Source organism: Pan paniscus, chromosome 8 (genome assembly GCF_029289425.2).
Source record: "Pan paniscus chromosome 8, NHGRI_mPanPan1-v2.0_pri, whole genome shotgun sequence".
Taxonomy (NCBI): domain Eukaryota; kingdom Metazoa; phylum Chordata; class Mammalia; order Primates; family Hominidae; genus Pan; species Pan paniscus.
Genome location: NC_073257.2, coordinates 126843246 through 126864496, shown reverse-complemented (window position 1 = coordinate 126864496; position 21251 = coordinate 126843246). Strand labels below are relative to the sequence as shown.

The window sequence follows — 21251 nt, the reverse complement described above, 5'->3', positions numbered from 1 at the left end:
TGTTTTTTATAAATTGAAGGTGTATGGCAAACTTACATGGAGCAAGTCTATCAACACCAATTTTTTCCAACAGCATGTGCTCACTTTGTTTCTCTGTGTCACACTTTGCTAATTCTCAAAATATTTCAAACTTTTCCATGATTCTTTTATCTGTTATGGTGATCTGTGATCAGTGATATTTGCTGTAACTATTGTAATTGTTTGGGGGCATCACAAACCATATCCATATAAGACAGCAAACAATTTATTAGTGTTATGTGTGTTCTGACTGCTCCACTGACCAGCCATTCCCCCACCTCTCTCCCTCTCTTCAGACCTCCCTATTCTCTGAGACACAACAGTATTGAAATTAGACCAATTAATAATCGTACTATGGCTTCTATGTGCTCAAACAAAAAGAAGCAGCACACCTCTCATTTTATTTTGAGAAAGGGTCTTGCTCTGTCATCCAGGACGGAATGCAGTGGTGTGATCTCTACAACCTCCATCTCCTGGGTTCAAGCAATCCTCCCGCCTTGGCCTCTTAATGTGTTGGAATTACAGGCATATGCCACTGTGCCTGCCACTGTGCCTGGCCTACGTCTCTCATTTTAAATCAAAAGCTAGAAATGATTAAGGTTAGTGAGGAAGGCATGTCAAAAGCCAAGATAGTCTGAAAGCTAGGCCTCTTGCACCAGTCAGCCAAGTTGTGAATGCAAAGAAATATATCTTGAAGCAAATTAAAAGTGCTACTCCAGTGAACACACAAATAATAAGAAAGCAAAACAGCCTTACTGCTGATATGGATAAAGTTTTAGTGGTCTGGATATAAGATCAAACCAGCCACAACATTCCCTGAAGCCAAAGTCTAATCCAAAGCAAGTCTCTAACTATCCTCAAGTCTATGAAGGCTGAGAGAGGCGAGGAAACTACAGAAGAAAAGTTGGAAGCTAGCAGAGGTTGGTTCATGAGGTACAAGGAAAGATGCTACTCCATTACATAAGAGTACAAGGTGAAGTAGCAAATGCTGATGTAGAAGCTGCACAAGTTATCCAAGAGATCTAGATAGTATCATTGATGAAGGTGGCTACACTAAACAACAGATTTTCAATGTAGATGAAACAGCCTTATATTGGAAGAAGATGCCATCTAGGACTTTTGTAACCAGGGAGGAGAAATCGATGCCTGGCTTCAAAGCTTCAAAAAATAGGCTGACTCTCTTGTTGGGGGCTGATACAGCTAGTGATTTAAATTGATGCCAATGTTCATTTACCATTCTGAAAATCCTAAGTCCCTTAAGAATTATGCTACATCTACTCTGCCTGTGCTCTATAAATGAAACTACAAAGTTTAGATGACAGCACATCTGTTTACAGAATGGTGGACCAAATATTTTAAGCCCATTGTTGAGACCTACTGCTAAGAAAAATAATTCCTTTCAAAGTATTACTGCTCACTGGCAATATACCTGGTCACCCAAGAGCTCTGATGGACATGTACAAAAAGATTAATGTTGCTTTCATGCCTGCTAACACAACATCTATTTTGCAGAAAATGGATCAAGGAGTAATTTCAACTTTCAAGCCTTATTATTGAAGAAATACATTCCATAAGGCTATAACTGGCATTGAAAGTGGATCCTCTGGATGGATGGATCTGGACTAAGTAAATTGAAAACCTTTTGGAAAGGATTCACCATTCCAGGTGCCATTAAGAACATTCATGATTCATGGAAGGTCAAAATATAAATATTAACAGGAATTTGGAAGAAGTCGATTCCAACCCTCATGGATGACTTGGAGAGGTTCAAGACTTCAATGGAGGAAGGAACCACAGATGTGGTAGAAACAGCAAGAGAACTGGAATTAAAAGTGAAGTGAGGCCTGAAGACATGACTGTATTGCTGCAATCTCATGATAAAACTTGAACAGATGAGGAATTTCTTCTTATGGATGAGCAAAGATTCCATCTCAGGAAATGAGATGGAATCTACTCCTGGTGAAGACACTGTGAAAATTGTTGAAATGACAACAATGGATTCAGAATATTATATTAACTTAGGTTGTTAAAGCAGAGCAGGGTTTGAGAGGATTGACTCCAATTTTCAAAGAAGTTCTACTGTGCATAAAATGCTATCAAAAAGCATCACACACTAGAGAGAAATCTTTCATGAAAGGAAGAGTCAACTGATATTGCAATCTTCACTGTTGTTTTAAGAAACTGCCACAGCCACCCTAAGCTTCAGCACCTGACCCCCGATCAGTCATCAATAAGAAAAGACCTTCCACCAGCAAAAAGATTACGACTCACTGAATGCTCAAATGATTGTTAGCATTTTTTAGTAATAAAGCATTTTAAAATTAAGGTATGTGTTTTTTTTTAGACATAACACTATTGCACACTTAACAGACTACAGTGTAGTATAAGCAAAACTTTTATATGCACTGGGAAGCCAAAAGACTTGTGTGACTCACTTTATTGTGATATCCACTTCTTGCATATTTGTATTATTGTGGTGGTATGGAACCAAACCCACAGTATCTCCAAGGTATGCCTGTACTATCTAGCCCTTTACAGAAAATGTTTGCTGACCCCAGCCAACAGCAATAAGGTAAAAACAAACAACAACAAACCTAATGTATTATAGACAATAGCATAAAAATTAGGAGACAGAAATGAAAATATACTCTTGTAAGGTTTCTACATTACACTTGAGCTGGTAAAATACTATTTGAAAGTAATCTGTGATAAGTTAAAGATGTATATTATAAATCCTACATAAAACAGAAAAAAAAATTTAAGAGGTATAACTAAAAAGCCAATAGATATAATGAAATACAAAAAAAGTATTCAGTACTAAAGAAAATGGTCAAAGATGAAAAAAGAACAATGAAAAGATGGCTCACATATAAAACAAATGAAAAGATGGTATAGCAAATCAAACCATGTCTATAATTACACTAAATGTAAATGGCCTAAACACTCCAACAAAAAGGTTGAGATTATCAGATTAAATAATAAATCAAGACCCAGATATATGCTGCCTATAAGACACCCACTTTAAGTATAAGGAAACATAACATCTAAAACTTAAAAAAAAAAGGAAAAATATATACCATAAAAATACTAATTTTAAAAAGCCAGAGTGGCTATGTTAATAGCAGACACATTCAGAAAAATATTTAGAAAAAGAAATACTATCAGGAATGAATACAGACATTCATAATGACAGATCAATCTATCAATAAGACATAACAATTTTAAATGTATGTGCCCCTAATAATAAAGCTCTCATACAAATATAGCAAAAAGAGGTGATAGAACTGAAAGAAGGGCTGGGTGTGGTGACTCACGCCTGTAATCCTAGCATTTTGGGAGGCTGAGGCAGGCAGATCACCTGAGGTCAGGAGTTTGATACCAGCCTGGCAAACACGGTGAAACCCCGTCTCTACTAAAATACAAAAATTAGCTGGACGTGGTGGCTGGCACCTGTAACCTCAGCTACTTGGGAGGCTGAGGCAGGAGAATTCCTTGAACCCAGGAGGTGGAGGTTGCAGTCAGCCGAGATCATGCCAATACATTCCAGTCTGGGGAACAGAGTGAGCCTCCCTCTTGCGAAAAAAAAAAAAAAAAAAAAAAAAGAACTGAAAGAAGAAACAGACAAGTCCAACATTATAATTGGAGACTGCAGGTCTCCTCTCACTGTAACTGATAGGCAAAGTAGACCAAAAACAGAAAACAAAACAAAGCAAAACAAACCCCATTAAGGCTATGGAAGACCTGAATAACAACAAGCAACAAGCTTGACCTAATTGATATTTACAGAATGATCCACCCAACAACCATGAAAGCACATTCTTAACCAATGTACATGGAACAAATTCCAAGGCAGACCATTTCTGAGTCACTAAACAAGTCTTAATAAATTTGTAAAAATGGAAATCACACATTTTATGTTCATGTATTTTATATTCTCTCACCACAATGAAATTAAACAAGACATCAACTAGAGAATTTTATATAGAAAATCCTCTAATATCCAGAAAGTAAATGATATACTTCTAAGTAATAGGTAAAGTGAAATATCACAATGGAAATTATTTTAAATTGAATCACAGCTTATTATAACTCACGAGATGCTGCTAAAGCAGTGCTCAAAGAAAAACTGATAAGATTTAATGCTTAAGTTTAAAAAGAAGTGACCTAAGCCTCTACTTTAAAACTAGAAAAAGAGCAAGTTAAACCTCAAGCTGGCTCAATGAACTATACACTTAAATGGTGAATTTTGTTGCATATAAATGTGACTTTTTAAAAATTCCTTTAAAAAATAATTGAACTTATACTAAGGAAATTCACCAGGGTCCAAAACAAAGAACGATCTGAAACCCGGAGTGGTAAACACACTTCTTGATGCTACAGCAATCCAGGTAGTGGGGGAGGGAGGGAAGATTTACTCCTCTCTGTAACCAAAGTGTTTGCCTTTTAAGTGGGGATGGAAACCAAGTGTGGATCTTGAGAGGTAGGTTTTGGAACTGTGACACCCACAAACATAGGCATAAAACTGGTACCCTTAGAGGACTATACATTTAATAAAATGGTAGACTACAATGCAATTTACCACAAACACAGGGCAAAAACAAGGAAGCTTTTCTTTGACTTAGGCTTTAAATTAAACAAAACACAACACAACAATAATAAAACATCTCTGCAATGATCATTTACGATGAGGATTTTGGAACAGCGATATCTCTGGTGTGCCTAGCAGAAACAATCCCAAAATCTCTCTGGAAGGACACTCTCAACCCAAGAACACACACTCCCATAAAGTCTCACTGAATTACCTCATAATCCAAGTTTACAACACAAAGAACACAAGGTAGGACACAACCTACCTTGGCTGAGAACTGGGAGATTCAACAAGCAATATCAGAGCATACTCCATAAGAATTTCAGATAACTGAGTTAACAGAGACTATTAGACTAGACAATAAGACTAAATAGACCAGTAGACTACATAGAAAATTAGACTAAAAAATACACATAACTAAAAACCCTAAGAAATCAGAGAAAAGTTCATTAAAACCATATTGTGATAAAGTAAACATGTGCCTAAATTGTTAAGAAGAAAACGTAAAATACTTTGTGGTGATAAGGATGTGGAACCATCAGAATTCCCATATGCTGCTGGTACAGCAACTTAGAAAAACTCCTTGCACTATCTACTAAAGCTTAACGTGTATACTTTACAACCTAGATTCCAGTCTTAGAAATATCCATCAGAGGCCAGTTGCAGTAGCTCACGCCTGTTATCCCAGCATTTTGGGAGGCCGAGGCAGGCAAATCACTTGAGGTCAGGAGTTTGAGACCAGCCTGGTCAATATGGTGAAACCCTGTCTCTACTAAAAATACAAAAAAATTAGCTGGGTATAGTGGCGTGTGCCTCTATTTCCAGCTACTCAGGAGACTGAGGCATGATAATTGCTTGAACCTGGGAGGCAGAGGTTGCTGTGAGCCGAGATGGCACCACTGCACTCCAGCCTGGGCAGCAGAGCGAGACTGTCTTTAAAAAAAAAAAAAAAAATTCCAACAGAAATGTGTGCATGTTTACCAGGAGACAAGTACTACATTGCTCATAGAGGCATTATTCAAAATAGTCAAAATTGAAAGCTAACCAAGTGTCCATCATTCAGTAAAATAGATCAACAGTGGTAATAACTGAATAATACTAAACAATGACAATGAACAGTAAGTGGAGCCTTTGAGAGGTAATTAAATTTAGACAAGTTCATGAGGTTGGAGCCACTATGATGGGGTTAACGTCCCTATAAGAGGAGGAAGAAAGACAAAGCCTCCTCTCTCAGCCATGTGAGGACACAATGAGAAGGTAGCCCTCTCCAAGCCAGTGAGACAGCCCTCACAACAACCCAACCACACTGACACCCTGATCTCAGACTTCCAGCCTCCAGTACTGTGAGAAACAAGTATGTTAAAGTCACCCAGTCTATGACATTTTGTCATAGCAGCCCAAGCTAAGACAGCCACAATATGGAAGAACCTCATGATTGTAGCTTTGTGCAAAAGAAGCCAGACATAAAAGAAAACATATCACATACTTCTATTTATATGAAGCACAAAAACAGACAAAATTACTAATCTATATTGTTACATGAAACACTAATCCATAATCTTGATGGAGCAGTAGGGGCTTCTGGAGGGCTTAGTGATGTTCTGTTTCTTGACTTGGTTGCTGATTATAGACATGTTTGGTTTGTGAAAATTCACTAAGCTATACAGTTATGTGTGACTTTCTGTATATTAAATACCAAAGTAAAAAAAAAAAAATTTTTACTAAAACCTTAATGAAAGACTAAGACAACACATGAAAAAAGAAGAGGCAGATTTTGGAGGAAAAAAACCTGGTGTAGAAATAAAAACAAAAGGCCGGGGCACAGTGACTCATGTCTGTAATCCTAACACTTTGGGAGGCCGAAGAGAGAGGATCACCTGAGGTCAGGAGTTCAAGACCAGCCTGGCCAACATGGTGAAACCTCGTCTCTACTAAAAATAAAAAATAAAAAAATTAGCTGGCCATGGTGATGCACATCTGTAATCCCAGCTACTCAGGAGGCTGAGGCAGGAGAATCACTTGAACCTGGGAGGCGGAGGTTGCAGTGAGCCAAGATTGCGCCACTGCACTCCAGCCTGGACAATAGAGTGAGACTCTGTGTCAAAATAAATAAATAAATAAAAATAAAACACAAGAGTGATTGGAATAAATATATGATTGTTAAACAGTAAATAAAAATAGCAAAAGGCATTCATTATCTGGAAAAAAGATTGGAGGAAATTCCCCAGTATGCAGCACAGTGGGATAAAGAGATGGAAAATATGAAAGAGCAATTAGACACAGAATAAAACAAAAAGACTTAAATAGGATTACTAGCTAGAAGAGATGAAATATCCAAAGAAATGAAGGATGGGAATTCCCCAGAACTGATAAATATAAAAGTTCAAGTTCATGAGGAATGAGTTCCTAAGCAAAATAATCACAAATTATCTACACTTGGAAGCCTAATATTTTAGCGTTGGAGAGATTCTTCAAGATGGACTAGTCTGTCTCCTTTGTTGTAAGGATAAGGAAACTTGAGACCTAAAGAGATTAAGTGATTCACCTAGGATCAAAAAGTTGACTAACGGTAAAGACAGAAATAAACTTAATATGCTGCATTTTAAGGGTTAAGGATAAGAAGAGCAAAATAATTCCCGAACTTCAACTTTCCAGCCGGTATCAGTATTTATAGCAGCAATCTGAAGATATTCCTATTCATAAAGAGAATTTAGCTCACACATTAACAAATGAAGGTACTACTGATTCAACTACCTTAATAAATGTGCTTAATAAATAGTATTTAATGAAGAATTAGGACAATCTAGAGCTCTGCCCATACATACCTTAGAGAAAGAAATGGTTTCAAGACAATCCCTCTCTTTAAATTTAACTACAAGGCCATTATACTCATTTCAGTGCATAAACCTCATATCTATTATCGTTTCCTCTATTTAAATGTTTTGGCATTTTACAGAGCTTTTGAATCACATCTCTTTCTATTATATACATCATGATATAAGGTAAATTACTTACTTTCTTTGAAACAGAACAATTCACCATCTAATTGAACCTCAAAATGTTCATTGTAAATCTGATACAAATTTCAAACTGGTCAGGGGACATAAAATGTACTGAAGATCTGATACAAAGCACTCTTATTTAATACAGTAAATCATTTCTGATGAGTCAATGGCTTGTTTTGATTCAAGTATTTAAGAAAAAAAAGATCTAGTCAGTACAGGTAGAGGAAACTGTGTTTAGCCTTTATTCACATTTCAAAACTTTGAATTTGCAAAGAGCAAATTTCTATTACATAAAGGTCCTGGATTTTAAGACTATAAATAAAATAATTCTATGACTTTTAACAACTTTTAAGACATTATTTTTCAAATATAAAAAACTTAAAGTGTCAAAATGAAGTGATTTGGTATGTTCCTGGTTGAAACATTTTCAGGATTTTAAAAATCTTTTATCGTTTTCTTACAAGTAAAACAACTTTATCATGTCATGAAGGTTTAGACCTAGAAAAATATAAGACACAGAAATTTCTTGAATATTTTGATAAAAATTAAAAAAAAAACTGAGTTGGTATTTAAATACCAGACTATCAGGGAAAACTAATTTGTTTTATGAATGAGTCTTGAACTTTTCAGAGTATCTCAGTTTCAACTGCTTATGAGAGTTAGTAAGATTTTGAAGTCTCAATAAATTTAAAAATTTTCATACTTATTAATCTGACAATGATAAAAGGGGAAGAGTTATTAGAATTAGCAAATTTAGTTAGCAAAAATGAAAATTAAAACTAAAAGGACAACAGACCGTGAAAAATCCTTCTATCAGGTATTTACAACACAAATAACTCATGCAAATATGTATAGAAACCATTAAGACATTTATTTATATAAATGAACAAAGTATACAGATAAATCACATAAAAGCAAATCAGAAAAACTTTGATTTCTCTCCTATGTTTACTAAATTAGCAACAACATATAAAACCCCTACTCAAATGGTAACACTGTAAAATGTTACAACTGTTTGGGAATGCAATAAGGCAAACATAAGTCATAAAGTTCTTCATATTATTTCACTAAATAACCCCGCTCCCAGGAATTTATCATAATAAAATTTAAAACTACTTAAGTATTCAGCAATAGAGAAATACTCTAAATAAATTGAGTATAAAGTAATATAATTAAAATAATCATTATCACAACTACATACATATAGATAATATCAAATGAAAAAGTCAATTTAAAAGTATAGGTGCCTTAAGACTATGTGAACAACAAAAAGGCAAATAGTAATATAAAAATTTAAATTCTAAAGTTACTACATTAAGATGGTAGAGGTAACAGTAATTTTCCCATTTGGCAAAACTTCAGTTTTAAACATAAAAGAAAAAGAGTGGCTATCATTTTTAAAAAATGGTCAACAATCTCTATTCCTCTATTAGTAAACTCTGTGTCAATTTTTAAGGTGAAAAATACAGCAGAAATACCTCTGATGTGTTCTAAAACCTAAGTATTTCTCTATTTGGACTTTAATTTGCAATGGAAGAGGACATATTGTAACCTGTACCAGTCCAACAGGCAGATGTAGCCACTGCCACCTTTAGTTGACACACACTGTGGGGCACTAGAGATGAACAGGTAAAACTGTAAATTTTCATTTTATGACTTTGTGTGTTTGATATTTTACGTTAATGCATCATGGTATTAACACTCTTTTTCCTTACAATTTTGTCTCATACTAAGAATTGTTTTAGTGTTTTCATTTAAAATATGTTGCCAATAATGTTGAAAATGCTGTACTGATGCATATATAACATTTTACATTGAGTTTAAATTGGGTTAAGCACAAATAAAACCACTTTAGTTTACATATTTTAAATTTCAGAGTTAGAGACTACAAAGCAGGAAAACACCTTTAAAAAGAAAGGCAAAGCATAAACATCTAAAAACTTGTATTTTATGAAATTTCTCATGAGTCTTCCTTTTGAAACCGTATTTGAGTAAAGGAAGAGGGATTTGAATGTTTCTACAGACTGGCTGCATAATATATTGCTTTCCCATAACAAAAATATGAAGCACTCATTATATATGAAGTTTACTATTACAATGTGGCTACATTTAAAAAATTATGGTAAAGAGGGATAGGGAACTTTCAGAAAGCTATCTGAATGAAAATGTTTGAGAAGAACTGTTTTTAAATATTTAGAGCAGAAGAGATTAGCTGGAAATGCAGGGCAGCCATCTCAACATCTGTAAGTATCTCTTGAAAGAGCAAACTAAAGAGACAATGTCACAGGGATAACACCCTACAGAGAGATATAAATAAATGCTAAAGAATAAAGTTTTTAGTTGAAGACACATTCTTTAAATTTTAAAAATTATGTTACTTAATAACTTGGTACAAAGTGCTTGACCATGTTGACATTACCATGAAAATATCTCATAGCTGCCAAAATACAAAACTATAGGAGCTGTCTTCTGCTCTAATGGTAGGAAGGTGACTTTAATTAAGTATTAGTCTTCTATTTACAACCTGTTAGTGGTAGCAGTAATAATTTGGTTCGTTTACAAATATTATCAAAGCTTATTCATTTCCAAGATCTAAACAAACACAGGTATTACTAGATGATGGCCATTTTATCAAAGAAATGTTTTTAATAATAAACTCTCCAAAACAGAAGAAAGAGATCAATAATGGCCACTTTAAACAATTTAAAGAATTTCAATAAAATGAAGCCACGAGGAAGCCTAAATAAAGTAAAAATAACACTAAATTATGGTCATTTTTGTGAAACTAAAGAAACATGGAGCTCATACTTTTTTCTTTGATTAGGAAATTTGTTCAACTTTTTCACAAGACTGAAGACAGATCAAATTCAGAAAGTTAATTTTTCTGAATCCAATCATATTCATATTTTCACAATACAAAAAATCCTAAAACATTCCACAACACAGCAAACAACTGAGCCAACTGCAAGGCCATTTATAATGCATAGAAAATAAATTATGTGCTATTGAAACTGTAAATGATAGACATTTTTCTTCATGCGAAAAAAAAAGACATATTGTTTGTCTTTTGAATGCAGCTTGTCATTCTGCATCTGCACACAGGATTCAAATGTCAACTAGAAAATGATGATATTCCCAGGCCAATCTCAACACGTCTTAATTACATCATCTTCTCCCTTTGGCTCATTTAGAGTTATATATTCACAGCTCAAAACCTGTTCATTAGACTCAGGTTTTGATTTTTTAAGTGCCAACTCTGCTGGGAAAAGAGATGAGCAATGCTCAAGAGACTGTGCAATGTCATCAATTGTCCATTTGTCTTCAGGAAGGGCATGTTCTTCTAGCGTAAATGGTCCCTGTTTGGTTCGGGTCAGCTCTAGCACATTGGCACAGGAAGATAGTTCTATGGCAACAAAAGGTAGAAAAAAAATCCAGAAGATAAACGATTCAGTATTTCATAGTCTGTAATTGTTCAAATGACCGTACTCAATTCAAATCTCTCAAAACTACACAAAAGTATAATAATCCAATATAAGAACCAAGAGGCTTCAGATAAAGAAATGAGTAAGTAGCAAAATAATACTTAATAATCCACCTTATAAGCTGCTTTAAAATCAACAAAGAACTTGCACACATTTTTGTTATTTAACTCATGCAGCAACCCCATGGAGTAAAGATTAGCCTCACTTTACAGATGAGATCATATGACCTGTCCAGTGCGACAACTGCCAGTAAATGGCACAGCCAGAACCGAAACCTTCTGGCTGTTTATAAGACTACGGCTTCCAGTTTAAAAAAAATTTGAAAATAACTTTTAGAAGGTTAAATCTTTTTTTTTTTTTTGATCCCTAGTTTGAGTTAAAATCTTTTGTACTTGAAAAGATGTTGGCCCTACGTTCATTATTCCTGTCTTCGTTTTCTGTTCTCTCTTTCTCTTCTTTCCCATTACAAACATTTCACTGCAGCTGCTGAGGCTGATAATTGCAAGCCAGAAACCTACAATGCTTTTAAAGCTGAAGGCAGCAAGAGTTCAGTTCCTAAGGCCAGTACTCGGAAATAAGAAGAACGGAAAATTCCCTCTTCCCATTGAAAAGGAGTATTATTCTCTAAATGATAATTCATAATTCATTTTTATGCTTACCTTTTCCAATGTCACTGACCAAGCTTCTGATATAAAAACCTCCTCCACATTCAACATCTGGAATGTTAACAGTGACATAGTAAATTGCTAACCTCCTATGAAATCCACTTTACATAGAAATGATGTCCCTAAACAAATGTAAAAATGCACTACGCAAACAATTGAGTGATAAAATATTTATGCACTAAAACATAAATTATTCATCCAGTAGCATATGTGTTTGTGAGACTGAAAAGTCAGAGTGTGGAGAAAGCAAACAGCAGAAACTCATGAACACATTTTAAATTAACTGGCAAGGCATACCACTTTAATACTTCAGCCTTGTTCATTTAATAGGTTTTAAATAGTTAGAAATCTCAGCTTTGCTATCATGAACTTGAGATTTTAAAAAATATTTTCAGATTTATATGCCTTGTTCATTTAATAGGTTGTAAACGGTTAGAAATGGTAGCTTTGCCATCATGAGCTGTAGATTTTTAAAATATTTTCTGATTTGTACATTCAAAAAAAATACAACCAACCAATCAACCAACCAAAAACCCCTTTTCACAGTGACAAGAATTATGTTTGGGGTACCGTACTACACATGAAGAACTCAGTTTATTTAAATGTTCTCTTGGAAATACTCCTGAAGAAATCATAACACAACTTAAAATTGCACAATGTCCCAGAACTGAATGTAAATCTAAATATCTTCTTAACACAATCTAACACAAGTTTATTGGTTAAGAACAGAGCTCTCCATTATTTTTATCCATCAGCAAGACTTCCTGAAAAGAGCTGCCACATTTCCACACAAAAGGACTATATTCTAGCTGCTTCAAGTCTTACTGGTACAAATAAAGCCATCTGGGGGAATTAATCAAAACTCACCACCTGGGGATTTTAATCACCCCCTGCTTTCTTTAGTCAGCTCATGGTTGGGGGCCACTGCTGAAATTAAAAGTGGGCACTGGGATGAAATGCAGGTGTGCTAGCACTCTTGCATGATATTTGACTTGAGTGAAAAGACAGCTCTTTTGGCCCGTTACTCTCTCCCTAGTCAATAAAATATTTCTGACTTAAATGCAATCTGAAAAATCTGAGTTTTTCTTGCTTTCATAGAGAATATCTACTGTGTCAAACCAGCTGCTTCATTTTCATGGAATGGAGCACAACCTTCCTAAGTGTGTTTTTTTCATTATCTGTCAAATATTTTAGAAGCAGGAACATGAAGAAACAAAGTGACTTTTTTTTTCTAATGGTACAAAACCATATCCTGCAGAAACACAACACAGATAAAACAATAACGCCAATAAAAAAGCAATAAAGTTTAGATTAAAAGATTTGGGGACATTATTTCTAAACGGAATCCTGTTCAGTGCACTGTGAAACTAAGGGTAGGCTCAATTTAAAGGAGTCTGAGGATTAAGAACCATGGCTTTGGATTCTTCACAGATCTTACATGTTTACAACTTTCTGCAGCCAGATCATAAAATTTCCAAACAACAGAAATGAACTTTTTAGTCTTTACATTTCAAATATATATTAGAAATTAAAATTCATAACTTGAATTAAAAATGTGACCATGTATTCAGGAATACATTTCTGCCTTACCCATGTTTTTCCATATTTGCAGGATCTTTAATAGTAAGTGATAGGTGGTGAAGAAGGGAGTGAGGGGTTTCTTGTCCAAAAACTAAAAATGCTTTGTTTTCATTGGAAAATTAATGTCAGTTCTAAAACGGAATGTATTAGGTACTAGCCAAAATGGGAGGAAAAGCATCCAAAAGATAATAAAAACCTAAAATTTAAAAAGTATATACTCCTTACCTACTCTTCTCTATAGAGATCTAAAGTATGTTACTTTCAACTTTCTAGTAAGATAACATAGTACAATATATGAAAAAGTCAGCCCAGTTAGGCATTTCTGAACCTCCATATAGCTACAGGTATCTCATTAAATGTGTTACCAAAAAAGGTATAAAGAAATCCTAACTTTCCTTAAATTCAAATTTTAAAAAATCTCCAACATCCTACGGATCTATTAAAATGACACAAAAGTAGCCAAATACAAATTAAAAATACACGTAAATACAAATGATTTCAAATTTCTCCATCTTACCTAATGTGAAAAATGGTGGCTGGAATTTTTGAAGGGAGATACTGTATACAGTCACTGGCCTGGCAGGTTTTGCTTCTACGACTTCACCTCTCTTCATCAAAGTCGAAAGTCTTTGTCCGTCTTTCTTTAATGCGGAATAGCTTGTGAGATGAGAGAAGGAGAAATGGAAGGAAAGGAGAGCAAGAATTGAGAGGGATTTGGAAGGATTGGGAGATGATAATTTCAGATTTAGCATGGAAAGGAAGGATGACTGGCAGTGCTTGACAATGAAAATCCTTCTAAAAAATGAATGAATTTTTAATTCTAATCTACTCCATAATGCTGTCATGGATAGAGTTTCTAAATATTTCTAAGGCTGATATAACCTCATTCTGGCACACAATATGCAGTGTTACCAATTTTATTCTTTAATCATCTTTCTAGAGACAATGTATTCATGTCTTGTCCTTACTAGTCCTCATTCTGTGTTAAAAGGCACAAGGAATTTAGTAGACTCTGGTCATAATACTCTCAGCTATATTTCCTTGAAACAATCTCTACTATAATATTCATTTTTATATAAGTTACCAAAACATTTCTAAGAAGCTAATAAGCAAATAATCTACTTAGCGTATCTTAGCTTTTCGTGATAAAATTTTACTAGAAAACAAAATCCTTGCAATAATCACAGAAAATATTAAAACAATTCTTATACATAAATATAAATAAATTTAATGTAACAATGATCCAAAATAACGTTTATGCAGATCTTGCTAAAATTTTAAAATTTTTACATTTGAGGCAAAATCATTAAAAAGCGTCTCCTCAGAGATATTTCAATGTTCCTGAAAAAAACCCAAGATTTTAAATACAAAATAAATACTAAATTCTAAAAAAAAAGTCAGAAACTTACCCTGACATATCCTATAACCAATTCAGCCATTTTTTTCAAAAGAGGCAATTTGCTTGAAATGGTAATGTGCACGAAAATATGGCTACATGGTATTATAATCTGAATGCCAAACCTCCAAATTTATATGCTGAAATCCTAACCCCCAAGGTGTTGATATTAGGAGGTAGGGTCTTCTGGGAGGTAATTAGGTCGTAGGGCGCAGCCCTCATGAAAGAAATTAGTACGCTTATAAAGGAGGCTCCAGAGAGCTGCCTTGCCCCTTCTACTAGGAGGATACGGTAAGAAGGTGCCATCTGTGAAAAAGCAGGCCTTCACCCGACGCTGAGCCCATTGCACTGTGATCCTGACTTCTCAGCCTCCAGAATGGTGAGAAATAAATTTCTGTTGTTTATAAGCTACCCAGTTTATGTTATTTTGTTACTGCAGCCCAAACTAAGACAAGCAGTAAAGCAATATACTTGTATTTTTAATAAGTTGTAACTCTCATCGGTTTCGCTGGCTGCAGAGAATAGTGAAGCAAAAGATTGTGCCCAATAGGAACGGTCCCAGCACCTGACATGCAGTGCACATTAGGACTCTGACTCACAGCTCTGACTTCCCTCCCAGACGGGACTGGTCCCTTCACAACAGTTCTAGGAAAAGAGACATCTCTGGGCTCCTTAACTGCCCTGATGTCTGTTGATAGAATCAGAAAAGCCAATAAACACTGTAATAGCACAGATGCCAGGCTGGGGCCACACTCAGAAACAAAGAAGACCACATTCCACTGCCTCTTAGAGTGTCAAAAGCTCCACATCCTGTCTCACCTTTACTTTAACATTTGGCACATCAGATTTAAAACATGCCTTGCCATATGCTAAGACGAAACTCGTGTACTTTAACTAGAGTGATGTTAACCATTGGAAAAGAAAAGTAGACATTTTTCCAAATTTACTAATTGAACTTACAGGGGGGGCACTTGCATTATATTTCCAGTAAATTTCTGTAGAATGCCTTCAATATCTTCTTGTGTTATTTTATCTGCCAAAAATCAACAAAAAAGACACTAAAACAACCACAGAAGTACATGTACTATTTTCACAGCACCAACAGCCCTGAAAATTCATTTAAAACTTTTTCCAAAAAAGCATATATTACAGTATATGTTTTATAGCCAAAATTCTACCTTGTTAAAAAGAATAAAATATACATTAACGAGATAAAAGAGGGAGAAAGTCTTATATTCTTTATTAAAACAATTTCATTTGCTTCAATTTTTCTCCAATAAAAATAATGCAATCATCTTATATATATATTCAGTTGGTTCTGACTATGGCCTTAAGAAGATCTGAGGAAAATCCCATATTAGCTATAGAAATGATCCTGCAGTAATTAATAATGAAGTGATCAGAATACAAGCAGCAAAATAATCCCCGTAAGTTCTTTTCTAAGTTTCTCTAGGGATCAAATATTGTAAATAACTTAATGTGGCACTTAACAAGTATTATCCACATTTTAAATTTTACCTGGTAAGATTTCAAATCTGTTTTATGTTATGGCAGAAATTTTACACACTCACATTCAACTCTGTTGTCGAGTAAAATTGCATTTATCTGTCCCCCCGCCCCAGCCTCCCCCTTCTCTGTTGTTGGAATTTCTCTCTTGTTTTACATGAACACTCCCAGCCGGCCTCAAAAATAAGCCAGTGCAAAAAAAAAAACACACATAAGCAAGGATTTTAGCATGCTTACTAAACAAGCATTTTTTAAACAATGATTTTAGAAAATATGAATGAAGACATATACATAAAGCTTTTACTATCTGTTAATCATGTTTTCAGCTTTTGTTTGGTATTGCTTCAAACAAAATGATGCAATATTAAAGTAGAGTTCTAGCATGGCCCCTGAGAAAGGGTGACATGTAAATTAGTGAAGTGTTCCATATTTTATTTTTATTTATCTTTTTTTTTTTTTTTTTTTGGAGACAGATCTCAATCTGTTGCCCAGGCTGGAGTGCAGTGGTGTGATCCTGGCTCAGTGCAACCTCTGCCTCCTGGGTTCAAGCGATTCGTGCCTCAGCCTCCCAAGCAGCTGGGATTACAGGCGTGCGCAACCACACATGCCTACTTTTTGTATTTTTTAGTAGAGGCTGGGTTTCACCATGTTGGCCAGGCTGGTCTCAAACTCCTGACCTCAGGTGATCCTCCTGCCTCAGCCTCCCAAAGTGCTGGGATTACAGGTGTGAACCACTGTACCTGACCGTGTTCCATATTTAAAAAAAAAAAAAAAAAAAGACAAAAAGTACAGTTCTATAATTTTAAAAACTAAAATCTATGATATACTGAAATTTAGAATTTTCATACTCAAAGATGTCTTCATACATATTTCCTATTTAGTAATAAACTAAATCACAGAAATATTCTATAATCTGTTTAGTTCACAGCCAATGGTAAGAAATTTCAGTGGTTTTACCATTTTGTAGAAAATTTATCTAAACTTTTTATTCTGGTATATGTGTATTAAATTTGAATTTATTTGAACAATATTAAATAAAAACGAGTATGCTTTGAATTATTCTTCCAATACCAGAATTAAAAGTCAGCATGGAATATATGTCCAGATTTTAATATCAACCCAACAAGACAGTTTTAACCTCAGTATGACCTTGACCCTTAAAAGCTAAACACAAACAAAAGACTAGAATCTACTAGACTCAAACAGACAGAAGAGCTATAACACTCAAAAGAATTTCTCTAGCACCTAGCAGCTCCAACAAGGCAGACCTCAGATGGCTGATCTGTTCATACTGTTTCTCAAACAGATGTATCTCATGATACAGATGAGGATTTTTCTATGAAAAAATTTTAGTCTACAGCAACATTAAGACATTATTACTAGCGGCACCTTAGTCATACAAATGTAAGATTTCCAGATCTAGACAGCCAATGCTGTCACCATGCTGGCACTTGCTGAAGGAAATGCCACTGTTGATAAAATTGCAATAGTTAACAACTTAGCCACATATTTTTTTAAAACAAGGCCAAACAACTTTCTACTTCTGCTACGCTGGTCTCTCTACTGACACTCCTGCAACTGTGTACTCCTTTATGCTGCTTTGGTGGCCCTCTTTTGCTGATATCATCACACACAAGATGACAAGATGTGTTCTTTCTCATTCTACTTCTGCCATATTGTCTCTTTCTCTGACTGAACATGTCAAGCATTTGTGGTTTGTGCTGTTCACTCTGTAATTAATCATACACAATTTTTAACTATTCTTTCTATATTCTCTCTTTCTACACATTTGATTTCTACACACACACACATACACACACGTACGTATTATCCCACCAATGAAATTCTAAGCTTCTCAAAGACAATTTTTCGTATATAACATACACTATTAAAATGGCACTCAAGACATCTGCTGAATTTAATTTGCTGAAGAATAATAGAATCTCAAGGCTGAAGGGCATTTAAAAGTCACCTAGGCCAATCATCCATCTGATGTTTGAATTACTAGGCAGCCTACACAGCAAGTTATCTTATAATAAAATCTAAGCTTGTGGTACATGAGTATGTAGTACAAACTGGCTATATCTAAAACATGATGTAAGTTCAATCAAATTAATAATAATTGTTCTTATGACATAAGTATAAAGATTGTACTTCCAAAGTATTTAAAAAGAAACAGAATAAAATGTCCACAGTAAATATATCCAATAACTAGGCAGAATAAACATATTTGGTAAAAGAGGTACAAGTGTCATAGGACTTGGGTAATTATTTTTTGTTTAGTAAATTAATAAGCCATCAATGTGACAGCATTCATTTGAAATTAATTTTTTAAAATCATTTTCATAAAATGAATATATACAAGATCATGTTATACATCATTATTTGCTTAAAATTTTACTCTTCCAGTGAACTCACAACATCATAGTTGAGATTTAACTGGACTACAGAGCTAAAAACAATATGATTGAGTTAAAAACCATATTTGACTACGAAAGAGTAACTGTGACTAGACAAATCTTGCCACCATAAACAGCTGTTAAACTGGACAAAATTATTAAGCAACAGTTTTTAGACAGACAACAGGCAGCAAGCACTGTAAACCCTGAGGAAAAAGAAACAAACAAAGCAAGTCCCATGATCACTTGTTTTTGTCTGGAGGTGCTTTCTTAACTGTGGGACAGAGAGGGGAACGTCAAAGCACAGTGATCTCACTGAACAGAGATCAGAATCTGAGGAAGTAGTGGCAGCTGGAATTTGAGGAAAATACACAGACAAAGAAATGTCTATGAAGGCACCCTTGATACTCTGACTAAATTCTAAGCTGTACATACATACATACATACAGGGTCTCTACAAAATTAACTAAAGAAATACTACCAAAGCTCTTACAAGGCTGGGGGATGTTTTAATTTCAACCATCCAGAATGAAGAAACTTTGTTGAATGCAAAAGTCATTTGATAGACACCCCAGAAAAGTCATGCTTTAGAAGCAGAGCTAATCTAGACCTGGAAAAAAAGTCTATTTTAGAGCCATCCTAATATAAAATCTATACAAAACACAACTAGAACAAATAAGTGAGTTTAGCAAGGTTGAAAAACACAAGATCAATATACAAAAATCAACTCCATTTCTATATACCACCAATGAACTATTAGAAATTGAAACTTCAGAATTTGAGGTACTCAGAGATTTCATAAACAAAGGATGTAAAGATCTGATACTGAAAACTACAAAAATATGGCTATAAAAGACCTAAATAAATGAAGAGAGATATCTTATTTCATGGGTCAGAAGGCTCGATATTGTTTAGATGTCAATTCTTCCAAAATTGATCTATAGCTTCAAAACAATCTCAAACTGCCAGTAGACTTTGAGTGTGTGTGTGCATAAAAATTGACAAGCTGATTCAGAAATTCATATGGAAATGCAAAGGACCAAGAATGGCAAAAGCAACTTTGAAAAAGAACAAGTTGGAGGGCTAACACTTCTTAATTTAAAGACTTACAAAGCTACAATAATCAAGACAGTGTGGTACTGGTTTAAAAATAAATACATCAATGGAATAGAATTAAAAGTCTCAAAATAAAAGTATGCAGATATGGACAACTGTTTTTTGACACAGGTTCAAGGCAACCACAGAAAGGATAGTCTTTTAAAAAATGGTTACAAAACGATGTACATATGCAAAAAATGACCTTGAATCCATATCTGAAATCATATTCAAAAATTAACTCACAATGGAGAGAGGGGCATAAAGACACTTTTATGATGATAAATATGTTCACTGTTTTCATTATAGCTATGACTTTACAGGTGAATGTATATTAATTTTTAAAATTATATATTTTAAATACAGTATTTCTGTATGCCAATTATACTTCAGAAAGCTGTTTTTAAAAAATAAATAGGCTCTTCAAACTGAATTGCAGTAATGAATTTGGGGTGGTGGGACATCATGGCTGAGCTTGCTCTTGGGTAATTTAGCAAAAGTTATTTGCTGTAAGTTTGATATTATTTCAAAATAAAATGAAGGTCATAAGGGACTATTATAAACAGCTTTATACCAATATTTTTGAAATTTTAGATGAGATGACAAATTCCTAGGAGAAAAAATTATCTACATTGATATAAGCAATAAAAAATAGTATATCCAATAGCTAGTAGAAAAAAATCCAACCCATAGTTTAAAACCTTCCTAACAAAGAAAACTCAAGAACAGATGTCTACCTGTAAATTCTTCCAAACATTAGGAAAAAATACCAATCTGATAGAAATTCTTCCTGAGAATAGAAAAAATGAGAACAGCACCCAAACTATTGTATGAGGTCATCATAACTTTGATATCAAAGCCAGTCCAGGACATTAAGAGGAAAGAAAAATACAGGGCAATCTCACTCAAACACAGATGCAAAAATCCTAAACTAAATATTAGCAACACAAATGCAACAATTTATATAAAGGATAACACATTACAACTAAGTTGGGTTTATTCCAGAAATGTAAAGTTACTTTAATATGTGAATAAGGAGAAAAATCAATAGATACAGAAAAAAAATTTGATACAATTTAATATCTGCTCATGACTTTAAAAAACTAGAACTCAGCAAATTAGGAATAAAAGGCAACTTCTTTACTTTGATAAGAAAGCTGTTAAAAAAAAACCTATAAGGCTGGGCACGGTGGCTCAAGCCTGTAATCTCAGCACTTTGGGAGGCTGAGGCGGGCAGATCACAAGGTCAGGAGATTGAGACCATCCTGGCGAACACGGTGAAACCTCATCTCTACTAAAAATACAAAAAATTAGCCAGGCGTGGTGGCTGGCACCTGTAGTCCCAGCTACTTGGGAGGCTGAGGCAGGAGAATGACATGAACCCGGGAGGCGGAGCTTGCAGTGAGCCAAGATTGTGCTACTGCACTCCAGCCTGGGCGACAGAGCAAGACTCCATCTCAAAAAAAAAAAAAAAAACCTATAGAAAAAAATCTATAAGAAATAAGGCAGGAGGGAC

The 21251-nt window shown here is 34.6% G+C and overlaps 1 protein-coding gene across 1 annotated transcript in view; it reads right to left on the bottom strand.

Moving 5' to 3' along the window:
* Positions 1-8461: 8461 nt before the first annotated feature.
* The window catches only part of TRUB1 (TruB pseudouridine synthase family member 1), a 39484-nt gene continuing 26694 nt past the window's right edge, over positions 8462-21251 (bottom strand). Inside the window, exons 5-8 of the mRNA XM_003825613.5 lie at positions 15696-15768; positions 13857-13996; positions 11753-11809; positions 8462-11014 (exon numbers count right to left, since the gene is read on the bottom strand). Of these exons, the coding sequence (XP_003825661.1) occupies positions 10758-11014; positions 11753-11809; positions 13857-13996; positions 15696-15768 (527 nt within the window). The 3' untranslated portion in view covers positions 8462-10757. The remainder of the gene's footprint in view (positions 11015-11752; positions 11810-13856; positions 13997-15695; positions 15769-21251) is intronic.